This window comes from Mesocricetus auratus, unplaced genomic scaffold (assembly GCF_017639785.1).
Source record: "Mesocricetus auratus isolate SY011 unplaced genomic scaffold, BCM_Maur_2.0 Super-Scaffold_15014, whole genome shotgun sequence".
In the NCBI taxonomy this organism is placed as follows: Eukaryota; Metazoa; Chordata; class Mammalia; order Rodentia; family Cricetidae; genus Mesocricetus; species Mesocricetus auratus.
Genome location: NW_024429186.1, coordinates 38,016,449 through 38,039,466, shown reverse-complemented (window position 1 = coordinate 38,039,466; position 23,018 = coordinate 38,016,449). Strand labels below are relative to the sequence as shown.

The following is a 23,018-nucleotide window of genomic DNA, read 5'->3' as shown; positions in this document are numbered from 1 at the left end:
TCCCACCGCTCGCATTTGGAGGACCAAGACTCTATGGTAGTGGCAGCGAAGGGCCTTTTCTGTCGGCGCCTGCGCAGTGAGAGGTGGGGCCGCATGCGCGCTGGGTCGAGCGAAGCGCACGCTGAGGAGGTTCGGCGTCCGGTGCTGCTCTCTTCGTTGCCATTAAGGAGCGCGGCGTGGGACCCGAGTTGGGGATTCACACATACACCGCAGGTGACTGGCGCCGCGCCTCGCTCTCCCCAGGAATTCACTTCAGCTGTGCCCCGAGACAGGAGGGGGTCGAGCGAGGCTAGGCCCCAGGCTGTCGACCCCCCGCTTCCCGTCCCTGCGCGGGAAGTGCCCGGACCCCGTCGTCCCCGCCCGTGGTTACTCCCTGGGTCTTCTCGCCAGCCTGGTGTCCCGTGCCGGGAAGCACAGGCGTGGGTGTTCGGGCGGAGGGGCCCGCGAAGGAACGTGGCCGGCTAGATTCCTACACCTTGTGGTGGGGGGCCTCGGGAGGACGCTGCGACACCCCAGCCCCGGCTCGGGACCCCCGGGCGCGTTGCTTTGACCCGGCCTGAGGGTTTGGGCTTTGTTTTTTTCCTCTGCCTTTTCCGCCCCAGGATACTACCAAAACTTTCCTCTGACTGTGGAGACTGAAGCCTTCGCCAAAGAACCAGTAGGATAGATCACCATGTTTAACTTTAAAAAAAGCAGGTTCAAGATAGTCCATAATGTGACCATTAATGTTGAAGATTGCTAAATTTTCGTTCTGGTTAGGGGTTTCGGGAGCGTGCAGTCACCCCTGGAATTGAAAGGCCATGCCATATCGGGCTTATTGGCCCTGTTTTTTACTACTGCGAGATTAGAACTGGCATCTTTTTAGTTATGGAAGCAATAAGCCTATTATTAAGGCAAATTTAGTGTGCTTCCATTTTCATTACGGAAGAAGCGTTGTTTCTTCAAGGTTCATCCGCGAAGCCTTGGTTTTTCTCCTCATTAAGTTATTGTGGGGAAGGGAAGGGAGCTCAACTGTTGCTCAGAAATGTCAGTTACATGAAATTGTAGTGCCTTTTTTCCTTGCTTATGACGCAAGATGACCGGCGCTGACTCTCGGGAGGTGTGGTCCTGGTAAACTGCAGAGCTGCACAAGTCTTTTCCCAACGCAGCTCGCTTTACTTCGGAGTATCCGCTATGGTGACGTGACACTGTACTGGTTCTAGAAGACACACCTACGGTTAACAGGGGCAAAATACTGATAACGTAAAGTATTTGAATTTAACTTCGATTTTGGGCAATATCTTTTGAAAAGTGGGTTTTTGTCTTGTTTGTTTGTTTTTTGGTTTTCTTCTCCCGAGACGGGGTTTCTCTATAGTTTTGGAACCTGTCCTGGATCTCGTTCGAAACCAGGCTGGCCTCAAAGTCAAAGAGGATCGATCCGCCTGAGCCGGGCAGGGGTGGCGCACGCCTTTAATCCCAGCACTCCTGAGTGCTGGCACTAAAGGCTGCCGCTGCCACCACCACCTAGCGTGTTTTTGTTGTTTGTTTTTTTACATCAGAACAACATAGTAACCAGTGTGGTGGTGTGTGCCTATAATCCCAACTACTTTAAAGGCAGAAGTGGGATCTTGAGTTTCAGGGGTGTCGTGGTGCTTCAATCCCAGCACTCAGAATGCAGAGGCCGGCACTCTAAGCTCGAGGCCAGCCAGGGCTACACAGTGAAAACCTGTCAAAAAACGGTAAGGGAGAACACTTAACCGTATTGTCATACTGTGATATTATGTTGAGGCTTTATGGATAAAAGACACGTCAGAATTCGTGTTAAAAGACTTGTGTTTGGCCAGCCGTGGTGGAGCACACCATTAGAGGCAGTTGGCAGGTAGGTCTTCATGAGTTGGAGGCCATCCTGGTCTACAAATCAAGTTCCAGGACATCCCGGGCTGTTAAACAGAGAAACCCTGTCTCAGGGGGAAAAAAACCCCACGAAAAACGATCTTGAGTTTGATTCCTGTATTTTCAGTGCTTATGTATTTGTCCTTGAAGTCACTTAACATTTCTGCTCTCTGGTTCCTTTTAATTCCTAAGATCTCTTGTAGTCCTTCTAGTTTGTTGTCCCCCAGTACTTAATTTCTTCGGGAAGAATTTTTGTGTCAGTATTGGTTTGTTTTGTATTTAGTGACCACCTAAAAAATGTTTAACAGGTTAAATGGAAAAACGGAAAAAGTCAGAATACTTTGAAAATTATGAAAAGGACTGAATAAATTATTGATTTCTGTTTCATTGACAGAATAAGTATAGGCTTTTTAAAAATTGTCTTTTAACGTTACTAACATTTCATAAAGTGATTTAGTCAGTCAGCCAGTGTGACAAGAATTCCTTTGTAGTTTCAGGCTATGTTCTACTCTAAGTAACATACCATTAGCAGTGTTCTATTGTTTATTCTTTATCTTGGGCAAAGGGTGGGGGGGTGTGCCTGCCAAAGTAGTAGCTATACCTCCCTTCTGTGTCCCTTTACCCTGTTGCTTCTATCCTTAACCAGCAGATTAAGCCAAAGCATCACCTTAACTATTTGGGAAAATTTATTGATTAAATTGGATTAACAGCTGTTAAATCTCCTAAAATTGTTCCACATTTATTTATTGAAAGTCTGGTTGTCAAGTTCTCCGTATACAGGTATTTGAACATTTGCACCCCTACCCTTTAAAGAAGCACTGTTTCCAAATGGGTAATTGTAGCTGAGTGTCTGATTTCTTTTGTTTACTAAATCCCTGTTTTGTTGAGCTGAAAAAGAAATGAGTCTGCCACATGTTGCTTTTGGTTAAACAGTACTGTTGTTCTGTCCTAATAGTTAGGCCTAATTGTGATGTATGTTTCTAACACTGAATGCGTATATCAGTATTGCTTTTTGCTCGTGTTAGATGTTTCTAGTTGTGATATTTCTTAATAATGTGTCCAGATTTTAAGAGCACAAACCTGCTCAAAATTTAATGGGTTCAAATCTTGACTGTCACTGCATATCAGGAGACTGAATTTCATAAGTATAAGCAAAGAACCTTTATTCAAGCTCAAACTTGGACCCTATGTTCATCCAACACAGTGGTGAGGTCAGAGAGCCATGAGCCCAGTTGGAGTGGGGTTTTTATCAAAGCAGAGGTTGGGGTGAGGGGATTTCTAAGGTTCAGGCTTAACGTTTGTCTAGGGATATATAGGTGAAAGGGGGTGGGTGTGTGCTGGAATAAACATCCTTGGATGTTTTGTTTCTGGATGTTACTTGGGTGGTCTCAGTTTGTGGTCTTTCCTGGAACCAAGTATTGCTTTAGGGTAAACTGAGACCCAGGCCTACTCTTTGGCCATCTATTGAGCCTGTCATGGTTTGGCCCTATACCGATTAACAAGAAAGTAAGTTACTGAAATTTCACAATTATTTCCTTAGGCTTTTAGGTGCTATTTACTACCTATCTTCTGGGCTCTGACACAGTAAGTAGGTTATGATTAATAGGAAAACATAAAAGTCCTTAGCTACAATTACAGTTTGAAGACTTCCTTTTTAAAGTATAGTGCTAATTGTGGTATGACTTTCAGCATATGGGTCACTAAAGAGATGGTTCTGGAAACTGGGTGGATCAAAGAGAAAATTTTAGGTATTTTTAAAGGATGGGGATTAAAAGACTCTAGAGCTGTGGAGATTCATAAAGTATGCCTCAAGATTAGGCATATTTGTAAACAAAATTAAAATAGGACTGGGTAAAGCTTGTGATGGAGTAGTTCCCTCGCATAGGCAAGACCCTAGAGTCTCAAAGTGTTGGAGAATAATGCAAGTTAGAAATTAGAATGACTGAATTAAATTACTTGTTTTAAAAGGAAAAAACGAAAATGAAGTCTTTTTTTTTTCTTCCAGAGACAACATTTCTCTGTAGTTTTGGCTGTTCTTGAACTCTCTCTCTCTGTAACTAGGCTGGCCTTGAACTCACAGCAAACCACCTGCCACTGCCTCCTGAGTGCTGGGTTTTAAGGTGTGTACCACCACCACCAGGCCAAAAAATGAAGTCATTTTTATTTTGTGTGTGTTTTGCCTGTATGTATATCTGCACTATGTGCTTACAGAGGCCAGAAGAGGGCATCAGATCCCCTTGAATTGTAGTTACAGATGGTTATGAGCAGTCCTGTGGGTGCTAGAAACTGAATCTCCATTTGCTGGAAGAGCATCCAGTGCTCTCAACCACTGAGCCATCTCTCTAGCCCCTTAAATTTTTAGGTTGCGATATTGCAATTTTGGCTGCAGTGATAATCGACTAGGGGTGCAGCTCATGAGAGACGAGTAAGAAAGGATTGCTTGTTGTGTAAATAGAATCTCAGCTCAGTCTGCAGCATCACAAAAAGGATTGGCTGTATCATTTGCCACATTGGTTAAGGAGTAGTCATCCCTTTGTATGCTGTGTGATAGCATACTCCATCTGAGCCAACTTGGAGACAATAGCTTAAGAATGTTAAAATCATGCTATAGCGATGCCTCCCATTACATGATATTTCTTAAAATGTTGGGTAATGATTTATTATATTTTAGGAGTTGTTTTTGCTTTGCTTTTGTTTTGAGATATCATCTAGCTATATAGCCCAGGCTGTCTTCAAACTTGTAGTTGTTTTTGGCTGAACCTTTGGAGCTTTGGGATTATAGGTATGCACTACAATGCCCTACTTAAGTGGTGATATTAAAATAGTGTTTTATTCTTGACATTCCTTTAATCCTCAGGTTTCATGGTACTTTATAGATAGTCATTATTTTTTTTTTTTTATTGTTCCTCTAAAAGTGATTGCCTAAGCATTACAAAACTATGGAGCAAATAAAAACTAAGTCTTGGTTCCTGGGTATCTGTCCATTTTCTGACATTTAAGACATTTAAAGAGTTGAGACTAATGTTTACTTTCCTTTGTTGTGTTCGTTCTTTTGTCAGAGTCTTCAAAATAATTTTTATCCTAGCTCAACTATTTATATATTTGTTTGTTTAAATTACAGAATGCCGGGTCTAAGTTGTAGATTTTATCAACACAAATTCCCTGAGGTGGAAGATGTAGTGATGGTGAATGTAAGATCCATTGCTGAGATGGGAGCTTATGTCAGTCTGTTGGAATACAATAACATTGAAGGCATGATTCTTCTTAGTGAATTATCCAGAAGACGTATCCGTTCTATAAACAAACTGATCCGAATTGGCAGAAATGAATGTGTAGTTGTCATTAGAGTGGACAAAGAAAAAGGTAAGTGAGAAAAAATAGCTAAGAAATATAAATTATAAAACTACAGAAGTTTCTTGTTTAAAAAAAAACCTGTTTAAAGGTACTTATTTTAAAATACACTGTCATTAAACTACTAAAATTCTTTTATGGATAAAGTTGTTAAAGAAGCTTTTGGAGCCGGGCATTGGTGGCGTACGCCTTTAATCCCAGCACTTGGGAGGCAGAGACAGGTGAATCTCTGTGAGTTCGAGGCCAGCCTGGTCTGCAGAGCGAGTCCCAGAATAGCCTCCAAGACAATACAGAGAAACCCTGTCTCGAAAAACCAAAAAAAAAAAAAAAAAAAAAAAGCTTTTGGAAGTTGAGAAGATAGCCAATCAATTAAGTACTTGTTACACAAGCTGGAGGAGGGTGAATTCAATCCCAGAACCCAAACAAAAAGGCCAGCGCAGGTTGGTAATCCCAATCCTGGGGTGTTGGGAAATCTGGGGATTCAAGACTAGTCAGATGAACTTACTAAGTGAGTTCCTAACTATCCAGAGATCTATCTCAAAAAATCAAACAAAAGAGCTCCTGAGAGTCTTTTATAGCCTTGACTCAGCATACGGCATACATGTGTATACACACATGCAGCCACATGAACATACCCACATGTGCATGTGCACGAACCTCATTTCATTTGTCTAAAATTTTACTGTTTAGCTAGCTAAGCAAGAACCTTTTATAGTAGTAGTAGTAGTTGTTGTTGTTTAATAACTACATTCCAGAGTTAGCTTTGTGGCCAAATAACTTGAAACTTCAGTATTTCTGAGGATTTTGGCAATTAACTCATAACCAAAAGATAGAAACCTAGAGTAGTAGTTAGCTTATCTGTATTTCTAAGGGGAGGCCCCTCGGAAGAGTCTGCTCAGAACACACCCAGACAGCAAATTCTCAGTACACAGGTTTATCAAGGGGTGAGAGGGCTGCCACCTCTGGATAGGACAAAGGCAGAAGGCAGATGTTTCTGCAGGGGTGGGCTTTTAAGGCTCTTAGGTGCCCTACTTGAAGCATCTTCAGTATGCACTTTGGGAAAAGACACAAAAACAGAGAAGTGTTCTACCACAGTTCCTTTCTTCCAATGTGGACTTTCAGTTTGGGACAGCTTTTGATTTCACTTTGTGTTACAGAGTTAATTTTTATGCATGCCTGGCGTTTATCTGCTGGTAAAGGTCTTTTCCAACGGGAACTACCTTTCTCATATTAAAAACAGATCTCCTTGTTGGACATGGTGATGAACACTTTTAATCCCAACACTCGAGAGGCAGAGGCATGCAGATCCCTGAGTTTGAGGTCAGCCTACTCTGCAGAGTGAGTTCTAGAGCAGAGCTACAGAGAAATCCTGTATTGGAGCAAAACACTCAGGTGTCCTAGGCTGCAGAGATGGTTTAGTGGTTAAGAGCACTAGCTTCTACTCCAAAGGACCTGGGTTTGATTTTCCACACACCCATGACTGCTCACAACTGTCTGTAACTCCAGTTCCTAGGTATCCAATACCCTGTTCTAGTTTCTGAGGGTACTGGGCAGGCAGGTGGTGCACAGACATACATGTAGGCAAAAGACCCATACATGTAATAAATGAGTGAATAGATGAATGAATGAATGAATGAATGAGATTGAAACAAAACTCCTCTACAGGCTCTTTTGTACCTTGCTTTTATTCTTACCCTGGAGTTCTTAACCACATTAGAACAATCAGATCTCATATAAAAATGCAAACATAGTTAACCAAAGTACATTTTAACTGCTTCTTGTTTTAAATTGGCACAGTACAAATAGGTTCTGCTATAGAAATAATCTTACATGTATCTATTATATTTTTCTGAAATATCCTTCTTAATGGCATCTGAAAATATGCCTGATTCTTTTGTGTAATAAAGAATTGTAAAACAAGGCAGTATTTGGGTCCTACTGTTTTGGGACAGTGATGTGAAGACTTAAAGCTGAGAATGTGCCAGCAAACTCAATAGTCTAATCATCATAGGTATGCAGTTGTTCACTCCTGAATAGTAATTAGCTGACATGAAACTAATACCTAATGAATTATAGTGAGAGTGCTAAAGCCAATAGTTATGTAATAGTATAGCATGACTTACATGGAATCCAGGAAAAAGATGAGTGAAAAAGAAGATGACTATGCAGAGCGAATTCCAGGACAGCCTCCAAAGCCACAGAGAAACCCTGTCTCGAAAAAACCAAAAGAAAAAAAAAAAAAAAAAGAAGATGACTATGCATTCGGCACTGTCTGAAAGATTTTGCAGAATCTGTGGGGGACCACACAAACATTCTAACTGCCCTGAATAGCCACAACAAATGAAAAATAGTAGTAATGGTAAAGGATCAGAGCAATAATTCTCAACCTGTGGGTAACGACCCCTTTAAGATCAACTGACCCTTTCCCAGGGGTTGCCTAAGATCATCAGAAAACACAGATGTTCACATTATGATGATTCATCACAGTAACAAAATTACAGTAATAAAGTAGCAATGAAAATAATTTTGCGGTTAGGGGTCACCACAACATGAGGAACTGTATTATAGAGTTGCAGCATTAGAAAGGTTGAGAAGTACTGCATTAGAGAAAGGTCCACAAAAGGAGAGTCCCTAGTCTTTATATAAATTCTGCCATTCTGCCTCAGTCTGTGTGACACCTGAATTGTTAGACAGCCTTTAAGCATCCAAAAATCTGAAGATGAAAGTTGTTTCCTACTTGAGTCCACTTTAAGTTCAGGTAGTTAATTTTTCCTGATGAAACAACTTCCAAAAAAAATTCATATTTTTAAAAGTAATATATAGTAATCCAGAGCCTATTCCTAATGTGAAAAATACATCCAAAACTGGTATACATGGGAGGCAGGAAAAAACAAAACAGTGGTCAGGGAGTAGTTTGGAGTGGTAGTTAATAAGGACTGACCCAGAGATAATCCAAGTTTGAATTTGGTGATAAGGGTTTTTAAACTGATTGTTACCCAAACACATTAGGAAAATATTCTTTTAAAGAATGAACAAAAGGAAATCTTAAAAAAGAAATTACAAAGTCTTATAAATTACTACTGTAATTCTAGAGATGAAAAATCCATGGGGTAGGCTAAAAGATTGAAGATGAAAGAACATTGGTAAACACTGAAAATTAACCAATCTAAAGGGCAGGAAATATTGGGGAAAAAGAACACAGCTAGAACATCAGCAACCATCCAATATCAAAAGTACTATGCCAGTAGATGAGGAGAGAAGCAGAAAGTGTATTTGAAGAAAATCAAAAAACAATGCCTGCCTCTCTGGGTTATAGTGAGACACCCCCCAAAAATCTAAAGTTTCTTGTAATTATTAAAAATCAAGCCTTGAGTTTACAGACTGGAAAAACACAAGTTCTTATAGTATAAATGATAATTGAACTACATGTAAGCATGTCAAAAACATTGTGGGAATGAACACACCCACCCAAACAGTACATAGTATGTAGGGAGTAGAGAGATATAGAGTTCTACCAAGCCTTGGAAAGAACAAAAAAGTCAAGTTAGTATTGTGTATCCAGTGATAAGTAATACCAAACAAAAGTCAAAATGAAGATATTTTTATGTGGGAAAAAACTAGGAATTTATTGCCAGATAGAATTACATTAAGGAACTAGTAATACTCTATCTAGTCTTGTGTTGCTTGAAATAAAAGTGTTTAATTTTAAAATACTCTTTTTTTTTAAATGCTTCCCCTTTTTTTTTTTAAAGATTTTATTTATTTATTACATATACACCAGATTGAATTGTAGATGGTTGTCAGCCACCATGTGGTTGCTGGGAATTGAACTCAAGACCTCTGGAAGAGCAGTCAGTGCTCTTAACCTCTGAGCCATCCCTCCAGCCCAAAATACTCTTTTTTTTATTATTCCCTTTTTCTTAAGATCCCCAAAATGAAGGCATGTCATGAAACAAATGGCCACTTGGGGAAGCCCTAGTTTTTGAGACAGATGCCAGAAAGCCATAGAGTGAGCTAATATAGTTATTTTGCTTTATTTTTGGTAGTGATGGCAGGGAGCAAGCAGGTCTTGTATTAGCCTACTATGGCCTCAGATTCACAATCCTGCCTCCAGATTGAGGTTATAGACATGAGCTACCTACCATGCGTGCCTGCCAGTGTCCTCTTAAATTCTGGCAGGGTGGGTGACTGACAGCGCTGGCCAATTTGAATAATCCTGAACGGTGCTAGGATAAAAAAGGTTGCCAATAATTTATCTAATTCCTCCTGACTTGATAAGGGCTAACTACAATATTGGAAGACTATGTAAAGATATGTATATTCCAGATTGGATAGTTTATATAATGTAAACCCATTGCTAACTTTTCTAAGAATTGGCTGGCCCTCAGCCTTTCTCACTCAGTTTACTAAGACCACAAGTATAAGAAGAACATTGAGAATGCAGGTACATTTTAGGTGGTGCATGTCTTTAGTCCTCGGGAGGCAGAAATAGGCAGATCTTAGCCAGCCTGGTCAACAGAATTAGTTCCAAGACAGTCAAGACTACACAAAGAGAATCTGCCTAAGAAAAAAAAAACAGGGTGTTAGTGATGCACACCTTGGGAGGCAGAAACTAGTGGATCTCATGAGTTCGAGGCCAGTCTGGTCTATAGACCAAGTTCTGGGACAGCCAAGACTACACAGAGAAACCCTGTCTGGAAAAACAAACAGAAAAGGGGCGGGGAGGACAAACTAGAAGCTAATCAGAAGATAGAAGTAGTGGGTCACTCCAGGGTTCTTGGCAGTGTAGCAAGACTTTGTCTAGGCTGAGAATAGCTTAGAGTGTTTCTCTAACATGAACTCGAAATCCTAGGTTTGATCTCTGGTACCATAAGAAAACATAGGGGAGGAAAAAAATACGGTAAATATAGTATTATTGGCAATTTTGATTTGAACTATTTCAGTTACCTACAATACCAAAACACTAGTAATTGTCTTAACTCAAAAAATAAACTTAAGTACTTCTGTTATAGCATATTACTAAAATTATTCTGTTCTGTAAATTTTCTTTACTCTTTTATTATGTTTGACTTACGACATTTATCATAGGTATAAATATGTTAATAAAATATACAGTCTTAAATCACTTCAGACAGAAATATGGGCATTGGAGCCAAGCATGGTGACATACACCTTTAACTCAAGTATGGAAAGGCAAGCAGGGGCAATTTGTTTTGACAATTATATATAATGTTATTTATATTCAGTTATCAACAAGGTTAAAAAAAGCAACTGAGTGGTAGAAATACTGTCTTTTTAAAGGTAATGCTGGGCCTGGAGAGATGGCTCAGCAGCTAAGAGCACTGACTGTTCTTCTAGAGGACCTACGTTCAATTTCCAACACTCATGTGACAGCTTACAACTTCCTGTAACTCTGTTTCCAGGGGCTCCAAACCCCTCACACAGACATACATATAGGCAAAACACCAATGCACATAAAAATAAATAAATCATTTAAAAAAATAATAATGCTGGGGCAATTGAATACCCATATGCTAAAAAATGTCAAACATGATTCATAAATACTCCTTTAAAAATAACTTAAAATCATAGACGTACATCAAATTTGAAACTAGCACTTTTAGAAGAAAGCAAAGAAGTAAACCTTTATAACGTTTTTTGCTGCGATTTCTTAGATTAAAACATTAAAAAGTAATCTGTGAGAAGAAAAAATGATAATTTGGACTTCTTCAGTGTTAATAAAGACTTAGGTTGTTTAGGAAATATTGTTAAGAGAATAAAAGGTAAAAGAAATTTTGTGTGTGGATTTTGTATTGTGATCTTGTGACCTTTGTTCTTTGTTATAACCAGGCATAAGATTGTGGGTGGGTACATAGTCTAGATATTTGACAGATTCTGTCATCTTTTTTGAGTCCTAGTTTCTTTGTGTTAAAAGGCCAGCATATCTGGGAAAGATTCTACTATGCAGATTGTTTTGTGGGAGTTAAAGGTGCCATCCGAATGTAACGGTCACACAGAAGATGGCAATGTCATTTTAATTGGAGATCACCTATCTTTGGTTTGCTTGGTTTGGTTTTGAGATAGGGTTTCTTGAGCTGAGCTAGGTTTAAACCTTCTACCTTCTGAGTTCTAAAATTAACAGGCATATGCCACTACACCTGATTTCGACAATGGCCTCTTAATCAAATCATGGTAATCTCAACTGTCTGGCTATAAACTACCCTATGATAAAAATATTTCTGAAATTTCATCTAAACTTAATAGTATTTTGTCAGTATGAGTTTGATGGGGATAATTATAAGCTTCTCAATCAGATATTTGCTCGTGAAATTGTTTCTAACAGTGCTTATACTTGAACAAATAAATTTTATTTTTAAATATTTCCTTTTTTAATTTATTAGTTTTTATTTTATATGCATTGGTGTTTTGCCATGGGTGTCAGGTCCTCTGAAACTCGAATTGCAGACACTTGTGAGCTGCCATGTGGGTCCTCTGAAAGAGTTGTCAGTCCTTTTAACCACTGAACCATCTCTCCAGCCCCTTATTTTTAAATATTTCTTACAGGATATATTGATTTGTCTAAAAGAAGAGTTTCTCCAGAGGAAGCAATCAAATGTGAAGACAAATTCACAAAATCCAAAACTGTGAGTTAAGATTATTTATGTATATGAGTGTTTTGCCTACATGTATGTGTGTGCAGTCTGGTTCTCAAGGCGATCAGAAGATGCATCAGATCCTCTGGAACTAGAGTTACAATGGTTGTGAGTCAACATGTGGCTGCTGGGAACTGAACCTAGGTCTTATGCAAGACTGATTAGTGCCCCTGCCAACCAAGCAGTTTCTCCAGCCCCTGATACCTCTGTTTTTAACACTATTTCTGGTTTCTTTGCCTTTTACTAGTGTTTAGTTCTTTTCTGCTGTGTGTGTTCTATCCACAAAATAAAACACCAAGAAAATGTTTGAAATAAAAGTTTTTGTTTTTGTTTTAATTTTGGTTAACCCAGTATGCTAATTTGGCACCTGAAAAGCAGGTCTCCAAGTGTACCTTTGTGAGGGGATTGTCTTGGTTAAGGTTAATTCATGTGGGAAGATCCATCTTACTTGTGAGTGGGATCATTTCCTGACCAGGGGATCTTGGCACAGAGGGCAAGCTGGTCTCTATTGTTGACTGCTGATGTGACCATTTTTCTCATACTTCTGCCTCTCGCTTCCCTGCCTGAACTGTAACCTGGTGTTATAAGCCAAATAAACCCTTTCTCCCTTGTGTTGCTTTTGATGTGAAATGTGAAACAGCTTTTTTATTACACTTGTTTGTTTGTTTTTGGTGTGTGTGTATTTCCAAACAAGTTTCTCCTTCTATCATGTGCGTTCTGGGGATTGGACTCTGGTCATCCCTCTTAACATTTACCTACTCACTGAGCCATCTTGCTAGCTTAGGGAGTTTCAACTAGTTCTATGCTCTCATAACAGTTTTCTCCTTATAATAGTGTGGTTTTCTATATGCTTGATAATATGCAAGAGCTCTCTTGGTAAGGAAAGATACTAAGTTCCTTGTTACAAGTGAAACAAATTCAGAGATGTTACTTTGTTTGAATGTGTCACATATTTCTACTTGTTATATCCATGTCAGTTAATTATTATGACGTGGTGAATGTTTCCTTATGGAAAAAGAACTGAACTTGTAGTTAGAGGTGTTACTGTTCAGGAGTTATTGAAGTAAAATTACGTCTTCTACTGAAGTATGACAAGCTTTTTCTTTGTGGCTCTCTAATTTTCAAATTACTGAGTTCTTCATTTTGTATCTAGGTTTATAGCATTCTTCGCCATGTTGCTGAAGTATTAGAATATACCAAGGATGAGCAACTGGAAAGCCTGTTCCAGAGAACTGCCTGGGTCTTTGATGACAAGTACAAGAAACCTGGATATGGTGCTTATGATGCCTTTAAGCATGCAGTCTCGTAAGAACACCTTGATTCTGACTTTATGTCTCATCTGCTAAGTATTAACACACAGGCTGCTTAGCTAGTCATACAATATCCATATATTAGGTCCTTGTCATATTTAGTTTTAAAAATATTTCAGTATAAAAGGCCTGTGATAGCCGGGCGGTGGTGGCGCACGCCTTTAATCCCAGCACTCGGGAGGCAGAGGCAGGCGGATCTCTTAGTTCGAGGCTGGGCTGGACCGACAGCCTCCAAAACAATACAGAGAAACCCTGTCTCATAAAAACAAAAAAAGGGGGGGCTGTGATCTCTGAATTTGAGACCAGCCTGGTCTACAAGAGCTAGTTCCAGACAGCCTCCAAAGCCACAGAGAAACCCTGCCTTGAACCACCCCCCCCCCCAAAAAAAAAAGACCTGTGATGTGTTTACTTGGTTTCATCTCACACTACTTGTAAATTTCCTTTCTTAGTCATTGGGTCATTGGATGGTGGCAGGACCAATGTGGATGTCTCATCCAAAATAGTACAGCCTCTTGCTAACTGCAGTTACTTGGACCTTCATCCCCTCCCACATTAACTTACCTTCCGTGTGGCCTCAGAATGAACCTTTTTAATTAGGTTTACTTTGCCTTAAAAACCTGTAGTTCATACATTCTGTTCTTTATACTCAGTTGTATTTCTTCTTAAATTCTTATGTTTCCAAACTTGTTTTTACTGATGTCTGGGAGGCCAGGCTCCAGCAGCGCAGGGCTTTGACAGGAATCCACGGAGTTGGCAAGGCTAAACTTTTTCATCTGAAGGAGTTAAGGAGAAAAAACACTCACAAACTCTCTTTATAATTTCCTAATTTTCTTCTTTATACTCTCTCTCTCTCCCCCGTCTCTCTCCTCTCTCTCCTCTCTCACTTACTCATATTTTTTTCACAACTTTTATACCCCAACAGAGTCTTCCAGGCAGTACAAGAGTCAAAACAGTTGCATTCTATTTCTCAAGAGAATGATCTCCCTCACATGATTAAACATTTATGTATTACAGGTGAAAAAAAATTATCCCACGAACTCACATATATTCATACCCAAGCAACTTGTTGTAGATAAACCATATGAGCAAGCACAGTGTTCTTTTACTGATAGGCTGCATTTTGCAGTTGCAACAAAAGGGCAGTTACTTTATTACATATCTTGAAAGGTGATCTTATAAGGAATCACAAATCTAAACTTTTCTATATGAAAAAGAATCAGTAAGTGTTCTGTCTGCTTGTATGCCTGCAAGCCAGAAGAGTGCACCAGATCTCATGGATAGTTGTGAGCCATCATGTGGTTGATCTATTTGGTTTTACCAAATTACACTCCAAATTGGTTATATGGTTTATATTCCCCTAGCAACTGTGTAGGTAGATATAGCTGTTTTCCCTCCTCTTTACTACCATTTGGTATATGTGTCAGATTTTTTTTCTTTTTGCCATAATTTGTATGTCCCTGTTTATTGATGAAGTCAAAAGCTTTATATATTTATTTATTGTAAATGGCAGTCTGTGTCTGATTTTTTTCATCATGTGACATTGTAGATATCTCTGTCAGTTTGTCCTGTTATTCTGTGCAAGCTAAATGAAAAGTCCCCGATATGCCGATTCTGTTACTTTTCATTGAGACCCCATGTTAGTTTGGATGCTTGCTCATGTTAGTCCTTTTTTGCATATTATAACTTTTTGTAATGTTCTTCCTCTGCTTTTTAGGGTCTGCTGTTCTTTTAATTACCTTGGAAGAGGAGGGTATTCAGGGCAGGAGTGCTGGGATTAAAGGCATGTGCCGCCGCCACCCAGCTCTCTTTTGATTATTCTTTCTCTTTTCTATTTATCCAGTTACATGCCAGTGTTAGCTAAGCCCTTCCCTGATCGAGGCCTCAGACCCTTGGGAGGATCGGATGAAATGCTAGTTTTTGCATGGAGTCCTCCTAACCTCACTAACTGGCGGTTCCTCTTCCACTGCTTAGATGTTTTCTTTCCAAACTAGATTCTTTCTAAGTCCTTGAAGTAGAGTTCTAAGTGCGGGAAAATGCTTGAGTTAATTATAATAGAATGTCAGATTCACATTAAAAGATATTAAATTGCTTATTTTAGCCAGATTTTGTTTTGAAAATCAGTTGTTTTCTGTTCATCATATAATAAGTACATTGCTTTATTTAATAACAGCAGTTCTGTGAGACACTTGTTTCATCCTGAATTTACACCTTTGGAAAGAAAAAAGAAAACATAGTTAAAACTGCAAAAATCAAGATTTCAACTTCCATGCTGAAACGCTTGCCTTATTATTATTTGTATTATTTTGTGGTCATGTGTTTGGTGTCACAGTTATCAGTAATGTCACCGTTACATCCTTGTTTCTTTGTTTTTCTCAGGGACCCATCTATCTTGGATAGTTTAGATTTGAATGAAAATGAACGAGAAGTACTCATTAACAATATCAATAGACGTTTGACACCACAAGCTGTCAAAATTCGAGCAGGTAAATGGCTTCTAAATGACTTTCTAAATATTGTTTGTGCTTAAACAACTGTTAAATAATGAGACTTACCAAAATATTTGTTGCTACAAACAAGCATAAATTTTTCTAAATTTTTTGTAACAACAGTCTTGAATTTTAGTTTGAGTTTGGTGGAGTTCTTGTTGTTGTTTCAAGGGTAGATGTTTGTTTATTGATGGCTGCGGGGTTTTGTTTTTGCTCTTAGAATCAAACCAGGGCTTCATACATGCTGGGTAAGTATTCCACCATAGTCTCATGCCCCTAGCCAAAAAAATTACTTCTCCAAAAGCATGAAATATATTGGCACAAATGAAAATAGTCCTGGAAGTTCAATTAACCTTAATTTAGCCTTTTAACAAAAGAGTTATTATTTTGCCTTAGTATACAATTTAAAGTATTTCAACAGGACATGATAGCCTGATATGCTGCTATATTGATCCTATGTCAGTCATCTGGAATATTTTCAGACATTCTTCCTGTATAGATACTTTACAAGGTCTTGTGTCAACCTGTGGGTCTTGACCCTTTTGGGGGGGTGAATGACCTTTTCATGGGAGTTGACTAACAGATAACCTGTATATCAGATGTTTATAATTCATAACAGTATCAAAATTACAGTTATGAAATAGTAACAAAATTTTATGGTTGGGGTCACAACAACATGAGGAACTGTATCAAAGGGGTAGAGGTATAAAAATCAGGGTGGACCACATTCTTAGCATTTGTGAAGCCCTGAGTTCACTCCCTGGTAAAAATGCATAAATGTTAACATTTCCTCTTAGGAAACATACATGGGTTTGGGGATTTAGTTCAGTGGTAGAGTGCTTACGGCCCTGAGTTTGGTCCTCAGCTCAAAAAAAAAAATACAGATAGATTTTATTAATTTTTCACAATTACAAAAATATAAACTTACCTGTCTATACAGGTATTCTAAAAGATTTGCTGGGTCAGGGCTGGCAAGATGGCTTGGCAGGTAAAGCCACTTGCCAACATAGGTGACAACCTGCATTGAAACCCAGGACCTGTGTAGTGCAGAGAGAGCCACTCTCAACGTGTTGTCCTCTTTGATCTCCACAAGCTTGTATACACACAAGATGATTAAGTGCAGTAAAAGATTGGCTGGGTCAAATGGGTGCAGTTTCCAAATAGCTCTAGATATTTTGCTGTCACAGTGTTTGATAAATATCTTTGTCTTTTCTAAAAATCGTCCTGCCTCAGTTTCCCTATGCTGAGATCACAAGGGTGTGGACACATGCATAGCTATAGTTGGATATTTCCAGCTGTGAAAATATATTTCTAATTGAGGATAATGTTATATTTATACTGGTATGACTTCAGTATCTCTGTTTCTTTTATCTTTCCTTATTGTTATTTCTGGTGCCAACTTTTGACTTTTGTAATTTTAGATATTGAAGTAGCCTGCTATGGTTATGAAGGAATTGATGCTGTAAAGGAAGCCCTGAGAGCAGGTTTGAATTGTTCTACAGAAACCATGCCCATCAAGGTAAGTTACGCATTTTCTCCCACCCTGCTCATCAGAACCTGTGGCTGACCCATGTGCTGGCAGTTGAACCCAAGGCCACTGAGTTATATTTCAAATCTTTTTGCACATGTTGGGTAGGAAATTACAGCTCAGTGGTAAAATTGCTTGCCTGGCATATTCAGTGCCCAGAGATTAATTCCCAACACCTAAAAAGAGGTATTATGGGGATTGAAGAGCTACCTCAGAGGTTAAGAGATACTGCTCTTGCAGAAGATCTGAATTGAGTTCCAGCCCTAGGGAAGGAATATGATAGATACCTCAGGTACCCATATACCATACACACACGTCAGATGCAGATACATAATTTAAATAAATGAATGGCAAAAACCTGTCGTGTCTCATTTTAAAAATCTTTTTCCCCTCCCCTCTCAGAGTTGAGTAGTCTCTTCATGATATTTCTGGGGGGTTGTTTGCAACTGTGGCTTTTTCTTTGTTTTTTGTTTTTCAAGACAGGGTTTTTCTTTGTAGACCAAACTGGCCTCGAACTCGCAGATCCGTCCATCTGCCTCTGCCTCTGCCTCCTGAGTGTTGGATTAAAGGTGTGAACCACCACTACCTGGCACAGCTGTGGCTTTTTGTTGATGCTACCATCACAGTGAATGGGGAAAGGGTTCCTATTGTGAGTGGACCAGCAATATTAAATCTTTACAGTAAGGAGTTGCAGTACCCAAAACATTGATATCACCTTGAGAAGGGTAACATCTGAACAGTATACATTCAGCTTTGAAGAAGCTTGCCTAATTGGATAGTCATTACTCAGAAATTTTTAGAAGGATTTCTTTCAATTTAGAAATAATTAGCCTTTTACTTTTTTTTAATTTATTTATTGCCAGGCATGGTGGCATATACCTTTAATCCCAGTCCTTGGGAAGCAGAAGCAGGCATATCCCTGTGAGTTCAAGGTTAGCCTGGTCTGCAAAGTGTGAGGCCTTGTCTTGAAAGGGGGAGAAAATATTTATTATTTTTACTTTATGCATGTGTTTGCCTGTATGTGTGTACCATGCCTGGTGCCTGCAACTCCACTTACCTGTTATTCTGATGACAGTAGTTAAAATTTCCTATTCAGTATTAACAGTGGTTTATATGAATGGGATCAGATTATTGTATCAATTGTCTGTTGCTGTATATGATGGTTGGTGTTAGTTTACAGCTTGACAGATTTAGAGTCCGCCTGGGCATGTCTGTGCAGGATTATCTTATTAAGTTAGGTGAGGTTCACCCCCTACCCACCCTCAGCCCCATGCAAATGGAGAGGGAACTGAGGAGCTGTTTGCATGCATTCATGTCTGTCTTCTGACTGCAGTCATAGCATGGCTGCTTCAGATTCCCACTATTTGACATTCCACCTTGATGGACTGTGTCTTGAATTGTGAGCTAAAATAATAAGTCCTTTCTCCCATAAATTGCTTTTGTTAGAGTATTTGTATCAGCTCGATGAGAAAAGAAACTAAGAGACTGTATTAATAAACTGATATGGAGGACTGGGAGGCAAGTTGAAATGATGCCTTCATACAGCAAATTAATTAAACAATTCTTGAATATTCTGGTTAAGTATATTCATAGCTTTATTTTTTCTTTCTCCTTTAGATTAACCTAATAGCTCCACCCAGGTATGTGATGACAACAACGACACTAGAGAGAACAGAAGGCCTCTCTGTTCTCAATCAGGCTATGGCAGTCATCAAAGAGAAGATTGAGGAGAAGAGGGGTGTGTTCAATGTTCAGATGGAGGTGAGATCATTCATTGTCTTAGTTTTTACTTTGTTCTTAATGCTTTTGTTTTGTTTTTGATACAGGGTCCCATGTAGTCCAGGTTGGACTCCAGCTCACTGTAGTCAAGGCTGACTTTGAACTCCGGGTGACCTATTTATTTTAATTATCCTTTTGAGGTATTTGGACCCATGGGTGCATATGTGAAGGCCAGATGCCAGTGTCAGATATCCTTGTCTTGTTTTGTGACTCACTAATCCTGAAGCTCAAGAGTCACCTGTCTTCACTCTCCTGGCTCTAGGTTACAGATACATACCATTGTGTCCAACTTTTGTGTGGCTGTTGGGTTTGAGTCTTCATACTTGTGCAGAAAGTACTGCATCTACCTAGCTACCTTTGCGACCTCTTAGTGCTGTTTAGGATGTGAGGTGTGGGGCCAGCAGAACTGTTCAGTAGGTAAAAAGCTCTTGTTGCCAAACCTGATGAACTAAATTTGGTCTCTAGGACCCGTACGTTAGAAAGAGAAAACTGACTCTCAAATGTTGTCTTCTCAACTTCAAAAACACACTATGGCATGCATACACACACACATATAAGGTGGTGGTGGGGTATCAGATTAATTAATTGAATATGATGATTCCTGCCTATAATCTCAGCACTTGGGAAATTGAGGTCAGGATAATTGCCTAAAGTTCAGAACCAACCTTGTCAACATACCTAGGCTACCTGCCCAGTCAGATATAGTTGGAAATAAAAAATTATTGAGTGTAAAGTAACCATTAATTCTGAGTATTCCTAAAGGGGTTTTGTTCGTAATAAGAACTATTAGCATTAGACTGTCATATTGTGAGATAGACATTTGGGCCAGTGGTGTTAGGGTTTTTCCCCTCAGGAAGAAAAAGACAATAAAAATTTTTCTGGGCATAGTACAGCAACCTAATCTCAGCACTGGGAGGCAGAGGCAGGAGGACTGCCTTGTCCTACATAAGGAGGCCTATCTCAAACAGTAATCTGTCTTTCCCTCATCTCAATATAAACAGAACCTAATTTCCAAAGGCTGTATGTCTGTGTGTATTAGAACAGTTCATTCTCTGAATCTTGAGCCCAGAATATCCATTTTTAAAAAAACAGGACAGTGGCTGTGCGTTGGTGGTGCACGCCTTTAATCCCAGCACTCAGGAGGCAGAGACAGGTGGATCTCTTGAGTTCAAAGCCAGCCTGGTCTATAGAGCGAGCCTCAGGACAGCCTCCAAAGCCACAGAGAAACCCCCCCCCCCCAAAAAAAAAGCCAAAGCAGAACATTGGTGGTCCTCTGTTGTGATCACTGAATTCATGTTTTCTGTTTAGTAATGGCAGAAGTATTGTTCCACTGTAGTGTGCACTATTTCCTTGAACTGTCTTGTACTTTGTTTTAACTTTCAGCTAATAGAACTTATTCACTGTTACATCAGCCTAGGTATGACTGAATTATTAGAAATGAAAGTACTTTTAAAGTTAAATTTTAAATACTGGCCGGTAATACTATTGAAATCCAATTTTTTCTGCCCTTTATTTCATTTTAAAATTATGCCTCTTCCACAGCCCAAAGTGGTCACAGACACAGATGAGACTGAACTTACAAGGCAGATGGAGCGGCTGGAGAGAGAGAATGCGGAAGTGGATGGAGATGATGATACAGAAGAGATGGAAGCCAAAGCTGAGGATTAGCCTTGTGGAAACAGTCCAGTTTAAGGAATACGAAGCAGCCCTTCCTGGTTGTAAACCCTAGACTTGAAAGTTTTCCAGTATTGAAAACTTCAAAGTTGAATATTTTTATTTCCAAGTATTTAAGTATTCAGCAAACCAGAATCTAAGTGCCCTCCTTCATGTCAGCTGTGTTGTCACACAGAAGCTCTAACACCTCAAGCTTGGAGTGGCTTGATTTGACCAGAGACAAACCTTAAAGAGCAGTCCTAAAGTTGGGCTTTTGGTTTCCATTTCTGATGTTCATGGATTGGCACTCTTATGGTTCAATGCCTCCATGAGATTTACCAGGGGCACCTAACACACAGTCCCAACCTTTCTATATAAAATGTATTCAAGCAAACATCAAATAAATATCTGGGATATTTAACTTAGGCTTCTTCCTTCTTGTCACTAGTTAAACCCAATCCGAATGCACAGACCCTAATTATCTTTCTATGTTAGAAGTAAAAGGGTAAGTAATCAAGTGACCTTTGAGTAACAGACTTTCAAAAGGAAAGTTTAGGCAAGCAATTGTAAATGTAACCATAACGAATTTGGTCCAGGTAGAGAAAGGCCTTGAAATTTAATTAAAGGATTTATGTGCCTGCTAACCTGTTGGAGACCAATGACAACTTGAATGAGAGAAGTCATCACACTTGGTCCCTTTGGTGTATACTAAACTACTTACCTTAAATTTTATAAAGTGCTGCTGCTTTGATGTAGTTAACTTTTAGCAGCATCACTCAACTGAAGGGGACATTTTCCTCTTTATCTGGTAGGTGCTACTTAGATCTTTAGATTAAACACAATTTTTTTTTAAATAATATTGTTCTGGCTGCATGTATGTATCCCTGCAGACCAGAAGAGAGCACTAGATCTCATTACAAATGGTTGTGAGCCATCATGTGGTTGCTGGGAATTAAACTCAGGACCTCTGGAAGAGCAACCAGTGCTGTTAACCTCTGAGCCTCTGACCTTTTTTTAATGTTCCTATTTTTACCTTCACAGACTAGTAACATATATGAAATTAGAGCTGCAGGAGTCAAATAATAGAAAATCATTTAGTTTGGCATGTTTACCTTAGGATACTTATACTATTTATTATCTGTAGGCAAACTTAAAAACCTAGTCATTTCAGTACTAGACTGAATAGTAAGGGTTCTAGAGTTGGGTATGGTAGCATATGCTTATGGCTATAATACTTGGAAAGCTGAGGTGGAAAGATTCCTTGAGCCCAGAATAATTGATCAGTCTGGGAAACCATTGCAAGAACTGTATCTCAAAAAGATTGAAAGTTAGTGTTGGGGAGATACTTTGCCACTTATGAAAGTTTGTCCCCTTCTTATTAGCTTTTTTAATCTAATGGTCTAACCTCAGGTGACCCATTTCCAATCGGCATGCCGTGTTGCTGGTATTATTTTCATTGCTACTTCATGACTTAATTTTGCTACTGTTAAGAATCATAATGAAAATATCTTTGGTTTTTTAATCTTAGGCAAGGGTTGTTCAAACACCACCACCCCCAAAGGGATCCCAACCCATAGGTTGAGAACAACTGGTTTAAAAGCATCAAGAAACAAGTTTAGGGCCAGGTATGGTAGTGTATGTCTTTAATCCCAGCAGAGACAGAGACAGGTAGATCACTGAGTTGAGGGCCTAGCTGGTCTATATCAAGTTACAGGCCATCCAAGACTACATAGTGAGACAAAGCAAAGCGTGGAGGTATATTACTAAAGCTTCATTGGCAACTATAATCCCACCTGTTCCAAGATATAGGAGTACCACGAATTAGAATAGTTTGGGCTACTGCTCCAAGGATTTAATCATATAGTTGAGTTAGCCTAGCATGTCAAGGCCCTGGGATCAATCCTTATTACAACAGAAGAAAAAAATGCATTATGAAATATAACAAGTGCCCTTTTCCTAATAATTGTTTACTTAAAATTTTTATATTTAAGAAAACAAAATTTAAGCCAGGCATGGTGTCATATACTAGATCAGCCTGGTCTACAGAGCAAGTTCTAGAACAATTTGTAGCAAGTTCTAGAGATCAATTTCTTCATGAACTACAGACTACACAGAGAAACCCTGCCTCAAAACTAAAAAATTTAAAATAGCCAGGCTTCCATGATGATTTTTATCCCATCTGGGCTTTTTTCATAGGTCTACAGTTGTGTAAAATGGTGACCTTAACCAGGTTAAAGATCAGTCCTTCACTAACATTGTGGGGAAGAGAACACAGATACATGAGACCCAAATTACTCATCTGGCCATGGAAGACTGAACAGAATAGACAACAAATAGGACAGCTTACTATATCTTGGTTTTCCCACCAAAGCCTTTTCATAAACGC

General features: G+C 39.2%; 1 protein-coding gene across 2 annotated transcripts; it reads left to right on the top strand.

Annotated features, from left to right (window-relative positions):
• The first annotated feature begins 73 nt into the window (after positions 1 to 73).
• Positions 74 to 21,053, top strand: Eif2s1 (eukaryotic translation initiation factor 2 subunit alpha). Of its 2 annotated transcripts, none has more exons than XM_005072744.4 (8): positions 74 to 213; positions 4,994 to 5,235; positions 11,788 to 11,867; positions 13,030 to 13,181; positions 15,563 to 15,669; positions 17,094 to 17,191; positions 18,818 to 18,961; positions 20,522 to 21,053. In XM_005072744.4, exons 2-8 carry the CDS (start codon positions 4,995 to 4,997, stop codon positions 20,645 to 20,647), a joined length of 948 nt encoding a protein of 315 aa, XP_005072801.1. In that variant the 5' UTR covers positions 74 to 213; position 4,994; the 3' UTR covers positions 20,648 to 21,053. The 2 variants fall into 2 exon arrangements, with proteins under 2 accessions (XP_005072801.1, XP_040598776.1); XM_040742842.1 differs by lacking the exon at positions 74 to 213 and adding an exon at positions 1,098 to 1,242.
• The last annotated feature ends 1,965 nt before the right edge of the window (positions 21,054 to 23,018 follow it).

Excerpts from the sequence above, each read along its gene's own strand:
- Eif2s1 (XM_005072744.4), top strand. The coding sequence starts at position 4,995 with ATGCCGGGTCTAAGTTGTAGATTTTATCAACACAAATTCCCTGAGGTG. Across the intron at positions 5,236-11,787 it reads TAGAGTGGACAAAGAAAAAG|GATATATTGATTTGTCTAAA; the intron begins GTAAGTGAGAAA and ends TATTTCTTACAG. Across the intron at positions 13,182-15,562 it reads GCCTTTAAGCATGCAGTCTC|GGACCCATCTATCTTGGATA; the intron begins GTAAGAACACCT and ends TGTTTTTCTCAG.